Raw genomic sequence first — 18,868 nt, 5'->3', positions numbered from 1 at the left:
GTCAAAGAATTATTGAATATTTCTTAAAATTCTTAGTTGCCAAAGACTAGAGGTTACTAACAGACCTTTTAGAAATAATAGGTTTCGGCCAGGCGCAGTAGCTCACGCCTGTAATCCTAGCACTTTGGGAGACTGAGGCAGGCGGATCACGAGGTCAGGAGATGGAGACCATCCTGGCTAACATAGTGAAACCCTGTCTCTACTAAAAATACAAATACTGTCTCCTCCAACAAAATGAAGATGCATTTAATGGAGCTATTAGATCTGTAAGCCCAAATCTCTGAGTAGAGTGGCCAGTGTGAATCCACATTTTTTGGCTTTTTAGGAGCCTTGGTACTTTGTTATTTGAAAAGCTCAAAAGACCTGAGTACAGAGAGTGTCCAAAGATACTCAATTTTCATTGTATATGCTCTTCCCACTGACATCAGATTGAGTCCTTTCTGCACTAAAATAAATGAGAGTAGCATAACTTTAAGGTCTCCAGAGCCACTTCTTATACAACCGTAGAGTCTTGTTGGCCAGTCCTCATGAGTTGCTGCCCAGTGGCAGACAAAATCACAAAGGGACTCTTGTCCAGTTTCTTTTTTTCTCTTTCTGGCATCCTCCAATACTCTCAGTTTTTCGGAAGCAGCTAAGTGGCATGAGGGAGTCTGAGGAAAAACAAAATAGGAATATGTAGGATGATAAAACAATCTTTTCTAATGTGATCTATACCTTTTTATGGGCTATATCATGAATGAACTCATACATATTAGGTTAAGTCTCCACAAGACTTTGTATCGCTGACCCCCAATCCAGTTATGTCGTCCTCGGTCTTGTGCACATGCCACACTCATCTTCTCTTCTGGTCTTACTCCTATGATAACTTGCCACTTTGCCTAAATGGTTCTCTTTCTCTGTCCCGTGTGCCTCTCAAAATCACAAACAAATCCCTCAAGTCCTTCCTCTACCATGTACTCTTCCCGAGGCCCTCCAGCCTTCATCAGCCTTTGTATCTAAAGGTCTGAGTTTATCACATTAGTACCTCCCAGTTTGGCCCTTAACTATTTTAGAATTGCTACATATGTGTTATTTTTTTTTTAAATCTCCTCCCAGCTAAATCTGAAAACAATTGTAAGACTGTTTTATACTTTATTGTAACTCCATAACAATTACCACAGTGTGAGCACTTAATAAAAACCCACCTTTGCCACATTGGTGAAAGTCCCCAATATGTCTGGCATTTAATAAATGTTTGTTAAATCTGAAAAAAGATGGAGTTGAGGGAAAAAAATACAGAAGCAATTTTTAAAACTTTTTAGAGCTGTTTTAAAACCACTTACTCAACAAATATTCTAGGCTCCAGGAATATAATCATGACTGTGACTTGGTCCCTACATGAGAACATACTCTGATCTGTTAGGGAAGATTTATAACTAATTACAGTGTGGTGTGTTCTATCAGGAAGAGAGAGATGGTGAAATTACGAAGAATGACATCACAAAGAAAATGTTTTAAGTAAATTTTGAAACATAAATAGGTGATTACCCAACAAACAAGAGAATAAAGGAAATTCATTCCAAGCAAAGGGCATAGAACACACCGAGATAGGAAAGTTTGAGTAGTTCTGTAAAAATGTCAGAGAGCTTTATGTTAGTAATGTGTTCTGTACCATGTGTTTAAAGCCAAACGGAGGCTCTGATATTATACAGATGTTAATGTCAGCCTCACCTTTTGACCTAATTGTGAAATTATTTTCAACACAATTTAATTGAAAGTTAATAGTCTACTTTTCTTTCATGGGGGTGGGCAGCAGTGCAGGAAAGTTGACAGAAGCAGATGATCCTGCTGTTTCTATTGCCTTCTGTATCTACTCATCAGGGAAAAGGCTTTTTTCTTTTTTTTTTTTGAGATGGAGTCTTGCTCTGTCACCAGGCTGGAGTGCAGTGGCGCAATCTCGGCTCACTGCAAGCTCCGCCACCCAGGTTCACACCATTCTCCTGCTTCAGCCTCCCGAGTAGCTGGGACTACAGGCATGCGCCACCACGCCTGGCTAATTTTGTATTTTTTAGTAGAGACAGAGTTTCTCCATGTTTGGTGTCCATGTCCTGACTTTGTGATCCACCCGCCTCAGCCTCCCAAAGTGCTGGGATTACAGGCGTGAGCCACCACGCCTGGCAGAAAAGGCTTTTTTCTACTAAAGTTGCATTGTTTGTTTTTAAAATTATTTCTTTATTAAGAATAATTTTTTCCAATAAAGTAAATTTAAGAAAATGGGAAATGTTGCAAATGATTTAGAAGAAAATCCAAATTACTAATAATGTTGCTTCATAGATAGCCACATTACCATTTGAGAATATATACTTCAGGTACCTGTATGTGTACACATGTACTCTTAATATGTGGACATGTATATGAACTGCATTATAAAATGCTGGTTTTTCAATTAACATATGATAAACAGGATGTATTATGTAGTGGTAATAAATGTTCCTGATAGGAAATCTGGAAATCACATAAGTGCACAAAGAAAAGTAGAATATATTTTCATTACAGATTTTTTTGTAAGACATTCTGAAGAAGAGTAAAAACTACAAGACTGCAATTCATTTTCAAATATCCCACTACTATTCTTAAATCCCACTTTGTACTCCTAAGTAGTTAATCATTAAGGTCTCATTTCAGATTCTTGTTTGTTTATATATGTATATGTATTCATAGCAGATATGATTAGTATTTTAGGGGGCACTTTGAACATTTGCACAATTATATGCACAATCATATTTGCAGAATTTAAAAATAGGTCTTCTGAATAAGTAGTATGGGCCAAATGAGGAAACCTAGAAATTAGCTTTGTGGAAGTGCTCATAGGCTGGACCTAACTGGGGAGCAGATGGAAGCCCAGCCAGGCAGGTAAAACACAGGTGCTTCAGGGGACTGAACACAATGACAAAAAGAAGTGGTTGTCTGGGCAGGAAGAAAGCATCTAGTTAACAAGTGCTGCGATGTGCTGGAGCAGGCACCAGTGAGGTGTAAGTAGAAAGGTAGCTAGATAGTCACCATTAGCAGGCACCAGTGGTGGTGGTGCGACCTAGCTTCTAGATTGTATTGTGGTAGTTGTACATTATCAAAGCAGGAATGAAGAAACCAGTCAGGAATTCTGAAACTAGAACATGAGATTTGAAAAAGTGACTTTTAGATGACAAAAATAAGGGCAACCCAGTTTCTTGAGTAGGATTATAAGGTTAAAGAGAAACTACCAAGCAAGGTTGACTTAATTTGGGGTAAGATAAAAAATGAATAAAGCAAGGATCTCTCTCTTAAGAAGTTTACCGTCTAGTGAAGGAGCAAACAACTATAACAAATTATATAGTGAGTTAGAAGATAAGTGCTATGGATAGGATAACAGGAAACGAGAGAATGGGAAGATGGGCTTAGGTTTTAAACAGAGTAGTTGTGGTTGAGAGAAAATGAAGAAAGTGAGGGAATGAAACAAAAGGACATGCTTATTTGGGGGAAGAACATTCTAAGGAAAGGGAATAGCTGGTGTGAAGGCCCTAAGGTGAGAATATGAAATACAATAATAACTGCTAAAAAGAGAAGAACAATCTATTTAGAGAGAAAGTAGTGAAATCAGGAATGCATCATGTTTTGCCAAATATATTGCACATTTTTCAATTTGATGCTGTGCAAGTCCTTTTCAGAAAGAGTCCAAAAATCTCACCTTAGTATATTTAATCATTACTTAATTGAAGATAATCATTACAGTGGCAGACTGAATTGTGAAGTACTTGGAGAAAAAAGAACACGAAGAGAGCTGAAAAGACATTATTTGGATCAATCAAATCATCACTTTTAATCTGTTAACATTTCTTAAACTGTTTATTTTCTCCATTCTTTATTATGTCAGCTCTTGCATTTGAGACTTAACATAAAGTGAAGCTGAGTCTTGATTACTCTAAATGAACCCAGAAAGGGTCTTTATATGGATAATCTCAAACCTATAATCTCTTTTATAATTAAGTTACATCATTAAAAATGAAAATTATATTGAATATCACTGAGTTTTGACAACTTTTATATAATTGTAAAGTTTTTTGATTTAGTGGTAGCGTTGACTACTTTTTCACGGGCATACTAGTTGTAATTTCTCTTATGTTTGCTAATTTATGTCTTCCTTTGCTTATTTTATTCAGGTCTTGATATTTTTGCTTTTTGATCTATATCTATATGGGGAGTGTAATGCCATACCTGTTTTTCCCAAAGGCTTTTAAAGAAGCAGTTTTTTCACCGGGCCCTAAAAGTAATGAAAATGAAATATGATAAAGACATAAAGAAAGAAAAAGATAAAGGAAAAGCTGAAAGTGGAAAAGAAGAAGATAAAAAGAGCAAGAAAGAAAATATAAAGGATGAGAAGACAAAAAAAGAAAAAGAGAAAAAAAAGGATGGTGAAAAGGAAGAACCCAAAAAGGTGAGTTAATCTAAAATTAAGTAAAAATTTAAAAATCATTATGTGCACATGATCACTACTGGCCTATGAGCATATTTAAATATTATGCAATACCCACCTGAGATAACTATGTTAGAGTTATTATAAATACCATGGTTGAGAATTCTTATTTCTGTGTTACAAATAGTCAGTGAAAATTTTTTGACTGTATGAACGTCATTTCTTGCTTGCTTGTAAGTGTTATTTCTTCTATTCAACTTGTGTTTTCATAGGAGGAAACTCCAGGAACTCCTAAAAAGAAGGAAACTAAGAAAAAATTCAAACTTGAGCCACATGATGATCAAGTTTTTCTGGATGGAAATGAGGTGAGAGTAAGCCTATAACTAGAAGTTCAGTTTTCTATAGGAGTTTTTAGAAACATGTTTGATGCCTTCACTAATAAAAGGAAAAATTTTGAGAAATCTTATCATGTACTTAAATATATAAAAGCTACTCTATTTTTAAAAGTCAATAATTTCTCTGATTTAGATTTTTAAAAGTCAGATTTGACTGTGAGTGACAGGAAACCTGAAATAAAAATATCTTTTTTTTTTTTTTTTTGAGACGGAGTCTCACTCCGTCGTCCAGGCTGGAGTGCAGTGGCACAATCTCAGCTCACTGCAAGCTCCACCTCCCAGGTTCACGTCATTTTCCTGCCTCAGCCTCCCGAGCAGCTGGGACTACAGGCGCCCGCCACCACGCCTGGCTAATTTTTTTTGTATTTTTAGTAGAGACGGGGTTTCACTGTATTAGCCAGGATGGTCTCCATCTCCTGACCTGGTAGTGATCCACCCGCCTCAGCCTCCCAAAGTGCTGGGATTACAGGCGTGAGCCACCACACCTGGCCGAAACCTGAAAGAAAAGCATCTTAATACAAAATAGATGCATATTTCTTTCTCATCAGTGAAATCTGTAGGTAAGCTGTACAGATATGTCAGCTCCATGGTGGATCCCAGCTCTTCTTTTCTCCTCTGTCTGAGGCTTCTAGCTAAGGTTACCTCATGGTCCAAAATGACTGCCAACCTTATATCTACGTCGAAAAGAGGAAAGGAGGGTGAAGAATATATCTCCTCTTTAAGGAGACCACTTTAAGGACACTGTCCAGAAAGCTGGCAATTTCATTTCTGCTTGAATTCCGTTGACCAGAACATAGTCACATGGTCATGCATAGGAGAAGTAAAATCTTGGAAATGCACTTTTTATACAGGGTGATTATTTGCCTAGCTAAAATGTAGGGTTTCCATTATTATCAAAGAAAAAAAGAGCAGAATAGGAGATACCTACAAGTCTCTATCTCTTACAGAATGTAAGTCAGACACATCACTTGAGGGGCTTAAAATTTTTAACGTTACTTGATGCTTTGTGCTTATCATTTGTAATGGAAGATTTGTATGGTGGTAGCCTTCCATAAAGACTGTTTAATTCAGTCACTTCACCAGTACATAAACATGAATTATATACTGGGCATTGAACTGTTATGAATTTTAGGATATCCGTTCCTGCTATACCTATACAAAAGTAACATCTATAAAGTCATGGCTCCTAGGCTGTGTATTTGAAATTCTTACTTGCATGAGACTATCTAGAGTGGGATTGTGGGGGAGGATTATATATTTATAATAAACTGTCCTCAGGTGACTCTGATGTGAACCCCTGGTTAAGAATCATTGTAATAGAAAACTGTAGGTCTTTCTTGGCCAGGAGCGGCGGCTCACGCCTGTAATCCCAGCACTCTGGGAGGCTGAGTCGGGCGGATCACGAGGTCAGGAGATTGAGACCATCCTGGCTCACATGGTGAAACCCCGTCTTTACTAAAAAATACAAAAAATTAGCCGGGTGTGGTGGCAGGTGCCTGTAGTACCAGCTACTCGGGAGGCTGAGGCAGGAGAATGGCGTGAACCTGGGAGGTGGTGCTTGCAGTGAGCCGAGATTGCGCCACTGCACTCTGGCCTGGGCGACAGTGCAAGACTCCATCTCAGGGGGAAAAAGAAAGAAAACCTTTGGTCTTTCTTAATGTGAAGGCTCAAATGCCCTCACTTAAACATTTAAACATTGAGCATCAGCTATGTGCCAAACATTTTTATAGGCGTAGGGAATAGCTTGATAAATAGGATAAAATCTCTTATGATCTAGCAAAGATACAGGCACTTAAACATGTTAGTATAGTACAGTGTGGTAAGCATTAATGGTGCGAGAGCACAAATTAGGAACAGTTAATTTAGTCAGGAAGGATAAGAAGGGTCTAAAGGACACTTGAGCTTAGATGACTGGCAGATTGCCAGGTGTACCAGGAAGGAGTTAAGGTCTATTGGGGAAGGAAGCAGCCTGAGCAAAAGCATGGGTGCTTGCTATCCTGAAAAGCAAGCACCCATGGGAAGAGTACTGTTATTTATAGTAACTAAGAAATAAAACTGAGTTTTGTGGATGAATGATCAAACAAGTTCTGATCTGAATGAAGTAAATTTCTGTTGTATAAAATAATAGCCTGATAAAAGGAAGGAACCACTACTTCATAAGCTTTGAAGTAGTGGTTCCCAGCTTATGGGCCCTCCATGGAAGAGTGGCAATGAAATTATTACAGTCATAGAAACTGTGTTCACCAAGCATGATCTTTAATAATTGTTCTTTGTGTCTTATTAGGAGAGAAAAGGGTGGAGTTGAGAGATACTGGATCTGTGATAGGGCCTGGCTGGAATCTATCTTAACTGTGCTTTTATCCCAAACTGGTTCATCATTACATTAGGGACAAATTAAGGTTGACAGTTGCTCGTGTTTTGTTTGAATAAATAATGATTTTCTCACATTAACAATTTTTTTTCCCCCCAAGACAGAGTCTTGCTGTGTCACCCAGGCTGGAGTGCAGTGGTGTGATCTCAGCTCACTGCAGCCTCTGACTCCCGGGTTCAAGCAATTCTCCTGCCTCAGCCTCCCGAGTAGCTGGATTACAAGCGTCCACCACCACACTTGGCTAATTTTTGTATTTTTAGTAGAGACAGGGTTTCACCATGTTGGCCAGGCTGGTCTCGAACTCCTGACCTCCAGTGATCCACCTGCCTTGGCCTCCAAAGTGCTGGGATTATAGGCGTGAGCCACCAAGCATGGCCAAACAAATTTTTAAATGTATGTAAGAACATACAAATTTACTTAAGTGCTTTATAGAATTTATAGTTTTCCTATAATCATTTTCTAGTGCCAGAAGAACCACTACTGCTGAAGGAAAGATCTTTGAAATTTATTACCTTAGAAAGTACTTCTCATACGTTAAGAGGTTGATGACTGCTTTAGGGGACCTAAAATGTAGAATTAAGTGTTACTTTCTAATGTGACATTAGAACTTTTAAGCACTGAGGTTTCTTGATTCTTCTAGGTGTATGTATGGATCTATGACCCAGTTCACTTTAAAACATTTGTCATGGGATTAATTCTTGGTAAGTAGTGAGATGTTAGTAGCTTTAAAGTGCAATCTAAAATTTAGAAAACAATATGCAGATACTATAAAAGAAAATGTTCCTAAATTTAACATAAAATAGTTGTCATTTTAAAAATACTTTGAAGTCAGAAGGTAAATAATAAACTAAGGAAAATATTTGAAACACATTAAAACAAAGATCTTTACAAACTGATAGAAAAATGGTTAAGGTAGTTAACAGGTAAATACAGTGACCAGTCATCATGAGTGATACTTAATCACACTCATAATATATGCAAATTAAAGCTGTAGTGATTAAGAGGCTTGCAAACCTTGACATTAAAGGTCTTAGAAAAAAATCAACACTCTCAGTTGATAGGTATGTCTATTGTTTTAGTTTTTGTGAAGGACAGTTTGTCAGTATCTCTGAAATTTTATATGTGTCTGCAATGACCCAGCAATTCTAGGAATTTATTCCATGGCTGTTCCCATACAGTTGCACAAAGTGTGTGCATTGACACATTATCTGTTTTTTTTCCAAATCCTTTAGACTATACCTGAGTATAATCTAGCAAATATCTTTCAAATTTGAAATGCTTTATACCATTTGACCTAATAAATTCCACTTTAAGGAATTTACCCTATGCCGTAATCACAGTTGCACAAATGTACATGTGCAAGGGTATTATACCTAGAATAGATTAAAAAAAAAAAAAGAAAGTTACAGAAGAGTAAGAATAATATAAGCTCATTTACTTATTTAGAAAAAAAGTCTCTGTAACTAGTTAATTATATATAGGTAGTCTCTGGGAATACAGGTAGGCTTAATAGTACTTAACCTCTGGGAAGTGGAATAAGAATTAGATGAAGACTTATCTATACCTTTTGATTTGTTTGTTTGTGACAGGGTCTCATTCCTGTCACCCAGGCTGGAATGCAATGGCACAATCATGGCTCACTTCAGCCCGACTTGCTGGGGTCAGGTGATCCTCCCACATCAGTCTACTAAATAGCTGGAACTATAGACACACTCCACCACACCCAGCTAATTTTTGTATTTTTTTGGTAGAGATGGGGTTTCAACATGTTGTCCAGGCTGGTCTCGAACTCGTGGGCACTTGCCTCGTTGTCTCAGAGTGCTGGGATTACCGTTGATTTGTTTTTTTAACGGTGTATATTCCAGGAGGTTTTGTGGGGAAAGAATGATTTAACAAATAGAAAAAAAAAAATAGGTAGTAGTTAAAATAAGCTTGGTCAATATGATATCATAGGATCCCATTCAAAATAACTCTTTTAGGCTGGGCTCAGTGGCTCACACCTGTAATCCTAACACTTTAGGAGGCCAAGGCAGGGAGATGGCTTGAATCCAAGAGTTTGAAACCAGCCTGGGCAACATAGCGAAACCTCGTTTCTACAAAAAATTAGCCAGGTGTGGTGGTTCATACCTGTAGTCCCAACTACTTAGAAGGCTGAGGTGGGAGGATCGCCTAAGCTTGGGAGGTCAAGGCTGTGGTGAACCAAGAGCATGCCCCTGCACTCCAGCCTGGGTGGCAGAGTAAGACCCTGTTTCAAAAAGCAAAATAACTCATTTATAATAGAGTACTAGTCACTTTGCTAAATATTTTGCATGCAATATATCATTTCATCCTCAACAACCTTTGAAAAATAGGAACAGACACTTATTAAATATAAGGTAACTTAGTCTCAAAGAGTTAAGTAACTTGCCCAGGGTTACATAGCTTATTAGTGATGGAGCTAGAATTTTAATCCTGGTCTTACTCTAAAGACCTAATAACCAGGCTTCTGATTTCTTATACTTATTTCTTGTATCCTCACTTTACTTGCAAAAAAACTGGAGATTCTTATAAACAGTTTCCCTAAGTACCAAAAAACAGCTGTAGCGGAATCACTTGGGGAATCTTTTTCAGTCTGTGGATGTCAGAGCTCCACCCCAGAAGAAGAATCTCCAGAGAGGGGTCTTGGGAATCATTTTTTGTTGGGTTTGTTGTTCTGTTGTTTCTTTTAGCTCCCTTACTCAGTAGGCAGATATCTTAATTTTTTTAAATAAGGGAGATATAGCTTGAAAATGGGAGCAGTTGATAAATTAAGGAGGTAACAGTTTTGAATTTCTACATAGCACTTTTTTTTCTAATTATATGTAATTTACACTAATAAAAACTCCTAACCTAGTTTAAGAACAGTATAAAATGTTAGGTTGAACAATATGAAATTCTTCATAATTGACCATTTTTTACCTATAAAAATGGCAGTTTTGTATTTCAATGTGTTTATGTTTCTTAGTTTTTCCCCTAGGGATTTGTTTCTGTTATTGCAGCCATACCATTTAAGTTTTTATTCTAAAAGTTTAACTTTGTCATTTCTTGTTCCAGTGATTGCAGTAATAGCAGCCACCCTCTTCCCCCTTTGGCCAGCAGAAATGAGAGTAGGTGTTTATTACCTCAGTGTGGGTGCAGGCTGTTTTGTAGCCAGTATTCTTCTCCTTGCTGTTGGTAAGTATTGTTATCATAAAATTGACCTCAAGAAGGTTGCTTCTGAGCAGTTGGACTATAATTTGGAACTTCAGTAAAGCTTAAGAAAAAATGAATGGAGGTAAATCAAGAAGTATATGGTCCTACATTCTGAGTCAAATCTCAAAACTCAGGCTTGATAAGATCTGTTCTGTCTGCAGAAAAAGGATTTAATACATCTTTAAAATTTTTTTTAATTATTAAGATTTTTTATTGACAAATCGTAATTATACATTTATGGGGTACAATGTGATGTTTTGGTGTATGTGTACAATGTGGAATGTTTAATTCAAGCTAATTAACATAATTAGCATATCCATCACCTTTCTTGCCTATCATTTACTGTGACATATTTGAAATTTACTTAGTTATTTTGAAATATACCATACATTATTATATCTTAATCTGCAAATAGATGTGCTTTAAAAATTAGTTACGGCAAAGGCTTTTAATATTTTTGCAATGGTAGATCATTTATTAGACATAATACTTTCAGTAAAACATTTTTTAATTTTGACTTAGAACAAACGAAACACCCAAATAATCTATGCATATATTTAATAAATTATTCTAAACAATTGATTTGCCATTTGGGGAAAAATCATTAATTCTCACCCAGGTACCAAAATATTAGATGCAATAAGGAGTTAATGGTTTAAAAATCAAATAGGGAAACCTAAGTAAATGAATTTTCCACATTTCTAGATGATTGAGGTCTTTCATAGTTGATTCATTTAGAGGCAGTGTCTTGCTCTGTCACCCAGGCTGAAGTGCAGTGGTGAGATCATAGCTCACTGCAGCCTTGAATTCCTGGGCTCAAGCAATCCTCCTGCCTCAGCCTCCCAAGTAGCTAGGACTACTGGTGCATACCATCATCCCTGGCTTTTTGTGAGGGAGATAGGGTATCACTCTGCCCAGGCTGGTCTCAAACTCCTGACTTCAACTGATCCTCCAGCATTGGCCCCCCAAAGTGCTGGGATTATAAAATTATCACCACACCCAGCCATCTTTCATAGTTAAAAAGCAATATAGGGCCGGGCATGGTGGCTCACACCTGTAATCCCAGCACTTTGGGAGGCCGAGGTGGGTGGATCACAAGGTCAGGAAATCGAGGCCATCCTGGCCAACATGGTGAAACCCCATCTCTACTAAAAATACAAAAATTTAGCTGGGTTTGGTGGCATGAGCCTGTAATCCCAGTTACTTCGGAGGCTGAGGCAGGAGAATGGCTTGAACCCAGGAGGTGGAGATTGTAGTGAGCTGATATACCACCACATCCGGCTAATTTTTGTATTTTTAGTAGAGATGGGGTTTTACCGTGTTGGCCAGGCTAGTGTCGAATTCCTGACCTCAGGTGATCTGCCCTTCTTGGCCTCCCAAAGTGTTGGGATTACAGGTGTGAGCCACCGTGCCCAGCCTCCTTTCTCTAGCAGCAGAAAAATCCCCTGCTGTTTTTGCATGGAACACGAGCACATTTGTGGCCAAGAAATAATATCTAAGCCTGTTTGAATTTAGTGTCAGTGTAATACCTGCATCAAGAAGGAAAAGTCATAAACTTTGATCTGATATTAGACATAATAAAATTGGTGCTTTTTGCCTTTCAAATTCCTGAAATTTAGAAACTCCTTGGAAATTTTTAGCAAAGGTTTAGCTCCACTGAATAGAACTACTCTACTTGCTTATTTTTAAATTAAACCAGTGTTCACAATAATTTATGGTTATTATATAGTTTTGCTGTTTAAAATATTGTTTCTTCAGTAGTCTCTTTAAATAAATTTTCATTGTAAATATGCTGTGGATTTAAATATTCATTATGAACCAAATAGTCTTCTGAATTATACCAGGAAACAAACCAACCTTTTATGTTGATTCTCTTAGAAAATGCAATTCCAAATATACTTTCAAATAATTAGATATTTCTTTTATATTATCTTTGAGGTCTTTATATATATTTTATTAATATATATTTATATCTATATTTATATATATGTTCATTTTTTGGAGACAGGGTCTTGCTCTGTTGCCCAGGGTAAAGTACCATGACAGAATCATAGCTCACTGTACCCTCAAACTCCTGGGCTCAAGCAGCCCTCCCACCTCAGCTTCCTGAGTAGCTGGGGCTCTAGGAGCATGTTGCCATGCCTAGCTGATTTTTCTTTTTAAGAGTCAGGGTCTTGAAATATTATGTATTGGTCAAAATTATATTTGGCGTTTCTTTGAATATGCATTGTTAATAATGCCATTTAAAATAAGACCTTTGGCAGTTTTCTAAAATCTGTCACTTTTAGTGTAGGAATGTTATTATAGTACATGTCACAGCTTCCCCATAATTCTTCCCTTTTCACTCTTGGTAATGTAGTGCCACATAGCGAAAAACTGTAAAACATGAGCATTCTGCCGTACCATTTGTATGTGATAAGAAATTAGGTTTTATTTGTGCCATTTCTGTATTGCTTTTTCTTTGGTTTGATACAAGATTTCATATTATGAACCATCTGCCTTACAATCCTGTAAAACCTATCATTGCATCATAATTGGAGAAAAAAATGTACAGCCTCCTTAAATTCATTATATCTGTTTATCAGTAGAATTTATTCTTAAATCGTAATTTTAAGCATATTTACCTTTTCCGTTTATACCACGAAAGATTCTAATATATACAGGAGTCTTTCAGAATATTTATATTCTTGTGAAAATAAAAATAGCTATTTTTAAAAGTCAAGACAGTTATAACAATTTTCTTCCATTTATACAAAGCAAAACAATGGAAGACACATAGATTAGCTTATTTCAGGCTTTATATGAAAACAGTGACAGAATTGTCTGAAGAAAACAAAAACCAAAAATCCTATCATAATTGATTAGTCTTTAATTGATTAGTCTGTAACAGTCACATAATTATCATGACCTTTTAAAAAACAGGAAAAATCACTCAGCTCTACATAATTGGTAAATTCAGAGAAAACTAAATATTGGGGTTTGTAATAACTCATTACTAAAAATTTTAAAATTCAAATTCCATTTTTCTACAGTTTTGTCAAAATACAGTGTTATAAAATAAAAGAATAAACCTTACGTGTTTAAGTGATCTTGCTTTCTTTAACATTGTATTTTTCCTAATACTGAGAGGATTGGTCTTTAAGCAAAAATTAAATAATTTACCTAATCAATAAAATAAAAAGGTCAGGTTCAGTGGCTCACAACTGTGATCCCAACTACTCAGGAGGCTGAGGTGAGAGGATCACTTAAAGCCAGGAGTTCAAGCCTGGCCTGGACAACATATCAAGAACCTGTCTATGAAAGTAGATAGGTAGGTAAGTAGAGAGAGAGGGAGAAAAGACAGATGAGAGAGAGAAAGAGATTAGATAAATAGATGATAGGTACATACCTGTAATCCCAGCACTTTGGGATTTTGAGCCCAGGAGTTTAAGACCAGACTGCGCAACATGGCAAGACCCCATCTCTACAAAAAAATACAAAAATTGGCAGAGCCATGGTGGCATGTACCTGCTATTTGGAGGCTGAGGTGGGAGGATTGCTTGAGCCCAGGAGGTTGAGACTGCAGCGAGTCATGATTGCACCACTGCACTCCAGCCTAGGTGACAGAGCAAGACCTTGTCCTCAATAAATAAATAAGACAACAAGGATTAAAAGATGGATTTTAATACTGGGATTCCTTATCCAGGGCTAATTTATCCTTTAGGCATAGTAAACACATGCCTTGGACCAAGATACATATAGGGGTCCACAGAAATATTTTCATTTTTATTTCTTTTAAATCAGAAGTAGTAATGTATATACATGTATGTACTAGCAAACCTATATGGTATTTTTTTCATGTTTATACAAATGCATAGAAAATAGTCATAATGTATAGAAAATATAATTTTAATATTTTTTTGTGGAGTAAGTTCCTTACAAAGGCAAAAGGGCCTAGAGCCTTGGAAAGTAGGATGTAACCCTGCTTTTCCTTCTTAAAGGCTTCCTTCCTAAACACCTTTTCATCTCTTTATTTTATTCTTTTCCTACACCATGATCTTATGAATACTTAAATTCCCAACTGATTGCTATGTGTATTGAAGCATAATATCACAAAGTGCATAAATCAGAAGTGTATATCCATGAAACAACACCCAGATGGAAAAAAGAAGTAATTTTTTTCGGAGTGACGTTACTGCATTGTGACCTCAAGTTCAGAGCAACATGCTGTGCCCCTAGAATACTGCGATAGCTGCTAAACTAGTCAGGAATTTTTTTGTTTTGTTTTCAAGCATGCAGTGGTGTAATTATAGCTTACTGTAGCTCACTGCAGCCTCGAGCTCCTGGGCGCAAGTAATCCTCCCACGTAGCTGGGATTAGAGGTTTAGCCACCACGCTCAGCACTAATCAGGATTTAAATATTCATATTTAAGGTGTATGAAATGTGCAGGTAATAAAACTTTTCCCAGCTTTTTATTAACAAATACTCCCTTTTGAGGCAACGTTTGAATTACTCAATTAGAGAAATGTTTCTCCCCACAGCTCGATGCATTCTATTTCTCATCATTTGGCTCATAACTGGAGGAAGGCACCACTTTTGGTTCTTGCCAAATCTGACTGCTGATGTGGGTTTCATTGACTCCTTCCGGCCTCTGTACACACATGAATACAAAGGACCAAAAGCAGACTTAAAGAAAGATGAGAAGTCTGAAACCAAAAAGCAACAGAAGTCCGACAGTGAGGAAAAGTCAGACAGTGAGAAAAAGGAAGATGAGGAGGGGAAAGTAGGACCAGGAAATCATGGAACAGAAGGCTCAGGGGGAGAACGGCATTCAGACACGGACAGTGACAGGAGGGAAGATGATCGATCCCAACACAGTAGTGGAAATGGAAATGATTTTGAAATGATAACAAAAGAGGAACTGGAACAGCAAACAGATGGGGATTGTGAAGAGGAGGAGGAAGAGGAAAATGATGGAGAAACACCTAAATCTTCACATGAAAAATCATAATCTGACTAATTTTGGGACTGAATGAATAAGTACAAAAGGTTGGATTTTCTATGTTGGCTGATTACCATATTGAACACATGGCATTTGTAGCATTCTTTAAATCTATTTACTGAAATATATTTGACATTCAAGCAGTTATATTCAGTCCTTCATTTTATAGAATATTGGCACTATTATTGGTACAGTTTAAAGCCATTAATATGTTTTATCCATTTGATAATTTTACAGTAAGTAGATCTTATTCATTTTGACATCAAAGATGTACTTTCCACAGTTAAATTTACATTAATGGCAGTTTTTGATAGTTTTATGGCTTTTTACTGTTAGACTAATCAAAAATAACTTTAAAAGGAACAAAGAAACTCCAACATTTCACATTATGGCATAGTTATGTAGCCATTTCACAGTTTCTTTAAGATGCGTAAACTCATTGTTCTTGATAGTTCTTTTATCTTTCATTATAAAGTTATACCAGATTTAAGATTCTGAGTTAGCAGAATTCAAAACTATTTTGTGGAAACAAGCCAACTAGTAACAATGCAGCAACACTTCTGGTTTAGCTAAATTCTTTTTCCAATGTAGGAAATCCACACTGATTTGTACGTCTGACTCAGAGAAAGATGGTCATCTCCAACAGAGAAAGTGAACAGCATTTGTTGGAAAGTGATGGCTCTCCCACTTCCCTCCCCATTTCATTGTCGTAACGTAAAGTGTATTCTGTACATAATTTGCAAATAAAACATTTTATTTTAATTGTTACTTATTATTTAGATATTTCTCAACACTTAAATTCATAAAATTAAGACCATGTAAGGGTATGTTTTTAGAGAAATGGAAGTTTCAGTAACCCACAGAACATCTGTGATCTTTCTACAGCAGCTTTAGTTTTGTGCCAACATTCCATGTATTTTGAATATGAGCAAAAACTGATCTTTATTAAATAAGAGCAGACTTAAAGTAGCTTTGTACGCCTTAATGTTCATTTTGATTTATTTTAAATCTTTACATTCAGAAATGAGATACTGTATTATCAGACCAGGAGGCATTGCTGTGAAAGATAATTTCCTATTCTAAAATATCAAATTTAAAATAAAGATAATAAAACGTAAGAGAACTATTGGACTCTAATTGCTTTGAACTAGTTTTGCAGTTTGACTTTACGTCTTACACATCTTAGTTACAAGTCTTTGAAAACTCTTGTTTACTTATGAGCATAATCATTCCTTGGAGTTATACTTTTATAAACTAATAATGAATATTAAATGATTTTCCTTCAGTCACAGTGAGAGCATTTTGCTTTGTGGTTGAAATAGGTAGTGTATGTCAGTCTTTGCTTTAGTCTGCTTCTCATCTAAGTGTTTGAATTAAAGATGTTAAATTTTTCTAATTGTGAAAAATACGTTTTATGTATCATTGACACATTTTATTAAACATAGCTTGATTGCTTCTTTATAGTAGTCCCTGTAAGTGGACAGAAATGTGGCTATTTGATGTTAATGCAACTATGTCAAGACTGCAATCACTTTAAGAGTTTTTTTTAGCAAATGTTCATTGGTGAAGTGCCTGGGTATTTTCCCCTCCCATTTGCAGAGCTCTACTACTTCATTTCCACAGTAAGCATGTATATATAATACTGGCTTCTGGGTTTCTTTATCACCAGTAACATTGATACCTATTTTGGGATATAAACATGGTGTTTTTCAGAAATAAAAATTATTTCATTAACCTTTACTATTACAGTGATAATACCCAGGCACTCAATGTTTATCCTGAAATTTTTTATAATACATGTACTTTGTCTAGTCTTAAAGACATTTGGAGCATGGCCAACAGGAAAGTCAGCTTCTTACTGATGTGTGTGGATTCTTACAGAATGGTAGTACAAATTTTTATAAATATTTGGTGATCCCTGGGGGGAAATATCATTCTTACTATGGTTAGAAAGTGAATTAGCATTTTCCGCTCAGTTTCTATTTTACTATTCAAGTTGTATACTTTAAACAAATACAAAAATCAAAAGGCTGCCTCTATTACAATCCTCAGTGGAATAGATGGCTATCTTTCTTGGCTAACATTAAATATTCTTGTATCAGAGCATGGAAAATTGTTTATAATTGTTAATAGAATGGTGGGTTTTTTTGTTTTTTTTTGTTTTTTTTTTAAGAACTTCATATGTGGGCCGGGCGCGGTGGTTCAAGCCTGTAATCCCAGCACTTTGGGAGGCCGAGACGGGCGGATCACGAGGTCAGGAGATCGAGACCATCTTGGCTAACATGGTGAAACCTCGTCTCTACTAAAAAATACAAAAAACTAGCCGGGCGACGTGGCGGGCGCCTGTAGTCCCAGCTACTTGGGAGGCTGAGGCAGGAGAATGGCGTAAACCCAGGAGGCGGGGCTTGCAGTGAGCTGAGATCCGGCCACTGCACTCCAGCCTGGGCAACAGAGCAAGACTCCGTCTCAAAAAAAAAAAAAGAACTTCACATTCGCTATGCTGCTGTAAGTAGAAGCATGAAGCTTTTTGATCATGTAGGGCTTATTGTAGAGGGTATCAATTGGCCTAACTAAGCAGGATTGGATTTACCAGAGGCTAAGTTCAGATAGTAAGAATAATGCATATGTGATTGTTCTTAAAGTCAATGTATTAAATAAGGTATTTTTCCTTTTCCCTCTTACTGGATTTTTAAATTTTCAAACCATATGGCCTAGATAACTTGAATTGAAATAATATAGATTTAGTTGAATACTAGTCAGGAAGTAATACATTTTAATATATCACATGGAAATTATGCAGCGGTGATGAATTTTGGTGTTTCCCCCCTCTTTCTGGTTTTACATCATGAGGATCAATTAGCTTCTGACAAGAAAAATCATCTTGTGTCTTTTGTAAATTGAATTTTTTTTTTTAATCTTTATTAGGAACTGGAAAACAGCAAGTATGGTTGATTCTCATTATTCAAGGTAGTTATGTTCTATAAAGTCACTGTGAACACTGAATTAGCAAATACAGAACCTAGGGGAAATACAAGGCTAGATTTCTGCAAACAACTGGTCACATTTTCATCAAGCAGTCAACATGTAAATGTCTGTTTAAAGACACCTTATTTAATATAGTCGATTCATTAACCTTGAAGTCATGACCAACAACACTGTAACTCATGCCTGGATGAGGCTTATCTGACACATAAGCTTCATAAGGCACACAACAGCCTTTTTGCCCTTAGGAACAGCTTTTTGCCCTTAGCACTAGGCTTGGGTGCCATTTTAAACAGTGAAATCAAAAAAAAGAACAGAAATGCAAAAACCATGGCATTAGAGTAAAAAGGACACATCTATAGTATGAAAGCTAGAACATGGCCTTGTTCAGCCTCAGCTGAGGATATATGTACAGCAAGTTTTTTGCTGTACCACAAAATTTTAGGTTAGGCAAATTCACAAATACAGAATCCACGAATAACAAGGATCAACTCTACTT

The 18,868-nt window shown here is 36.6% G+C and overlaps 1 protein-coding gene across 2 annotated transcripts in view; it reads left to right on the top strand.

Moving 5' to 3' along the window:
* Positions 1-16,955, top strand: part of SEC62 (SEC62 homolog (S. cerevisiae)) — a 28,716-nt gene extending 11,761 nt beyond the window's left edge. The window contains exons 4-9 of one of the 2 annotated variants that reach the window (XM_011949009.1): positions 4,246-4,450; positions 4,702-4,794; positions 7,836-7,896; positions 10,268-10,387; positions 14,927-15,434; positions 15,979-16,955. In XM_011949009.1, the coding sequence (XP_011804399.1) occupies positions 4,246-4,450; positions 4,702-4,794; positions 7,836-7,896; positions 10,268-10,387; positions 14,927-15,396 (949 nt within the window). In that variant the 3' untranslated portion in view covers positions 15,397-15,434; positions 15,979-16,955. Of the gene's footprint in view, positions 1-4,245; positions 4,451-4,701; positions 4,795-7,835; positions 7,897-10,267; positions 10,388-14,926 lie in introns of both variants that reach the window. The other variant, XM_011949008.1, reaches the window with a different exon arrangement.
* Positions 16,956-18,868: the final 1,913 nt, after the last annotated feature.

The sequence above is a fragment of the Colobus angolensis genome, unplaced genomic scaffold (assembly GCF_000951035.1).
Source record: "Colobus angolensis palliatus isolate OR3802 unplaced genomic scaffold, Cang.pa_1.0 Scaffold289, whole genome shotgun sequence".
In the NCBI taxonomy this organism is placed as follows: domain Eukaryota; kingdom Metazoa; phylum Chordata; class Mammalia; order Primates; family Cercopithecidae; genus Colobus; species Colobus angolensis.
The sequence above is the reverse complement of the archived record's forward strand: the minus strand, read 5'-3'. Positions and strand labels throughout refer to the sequence as shown.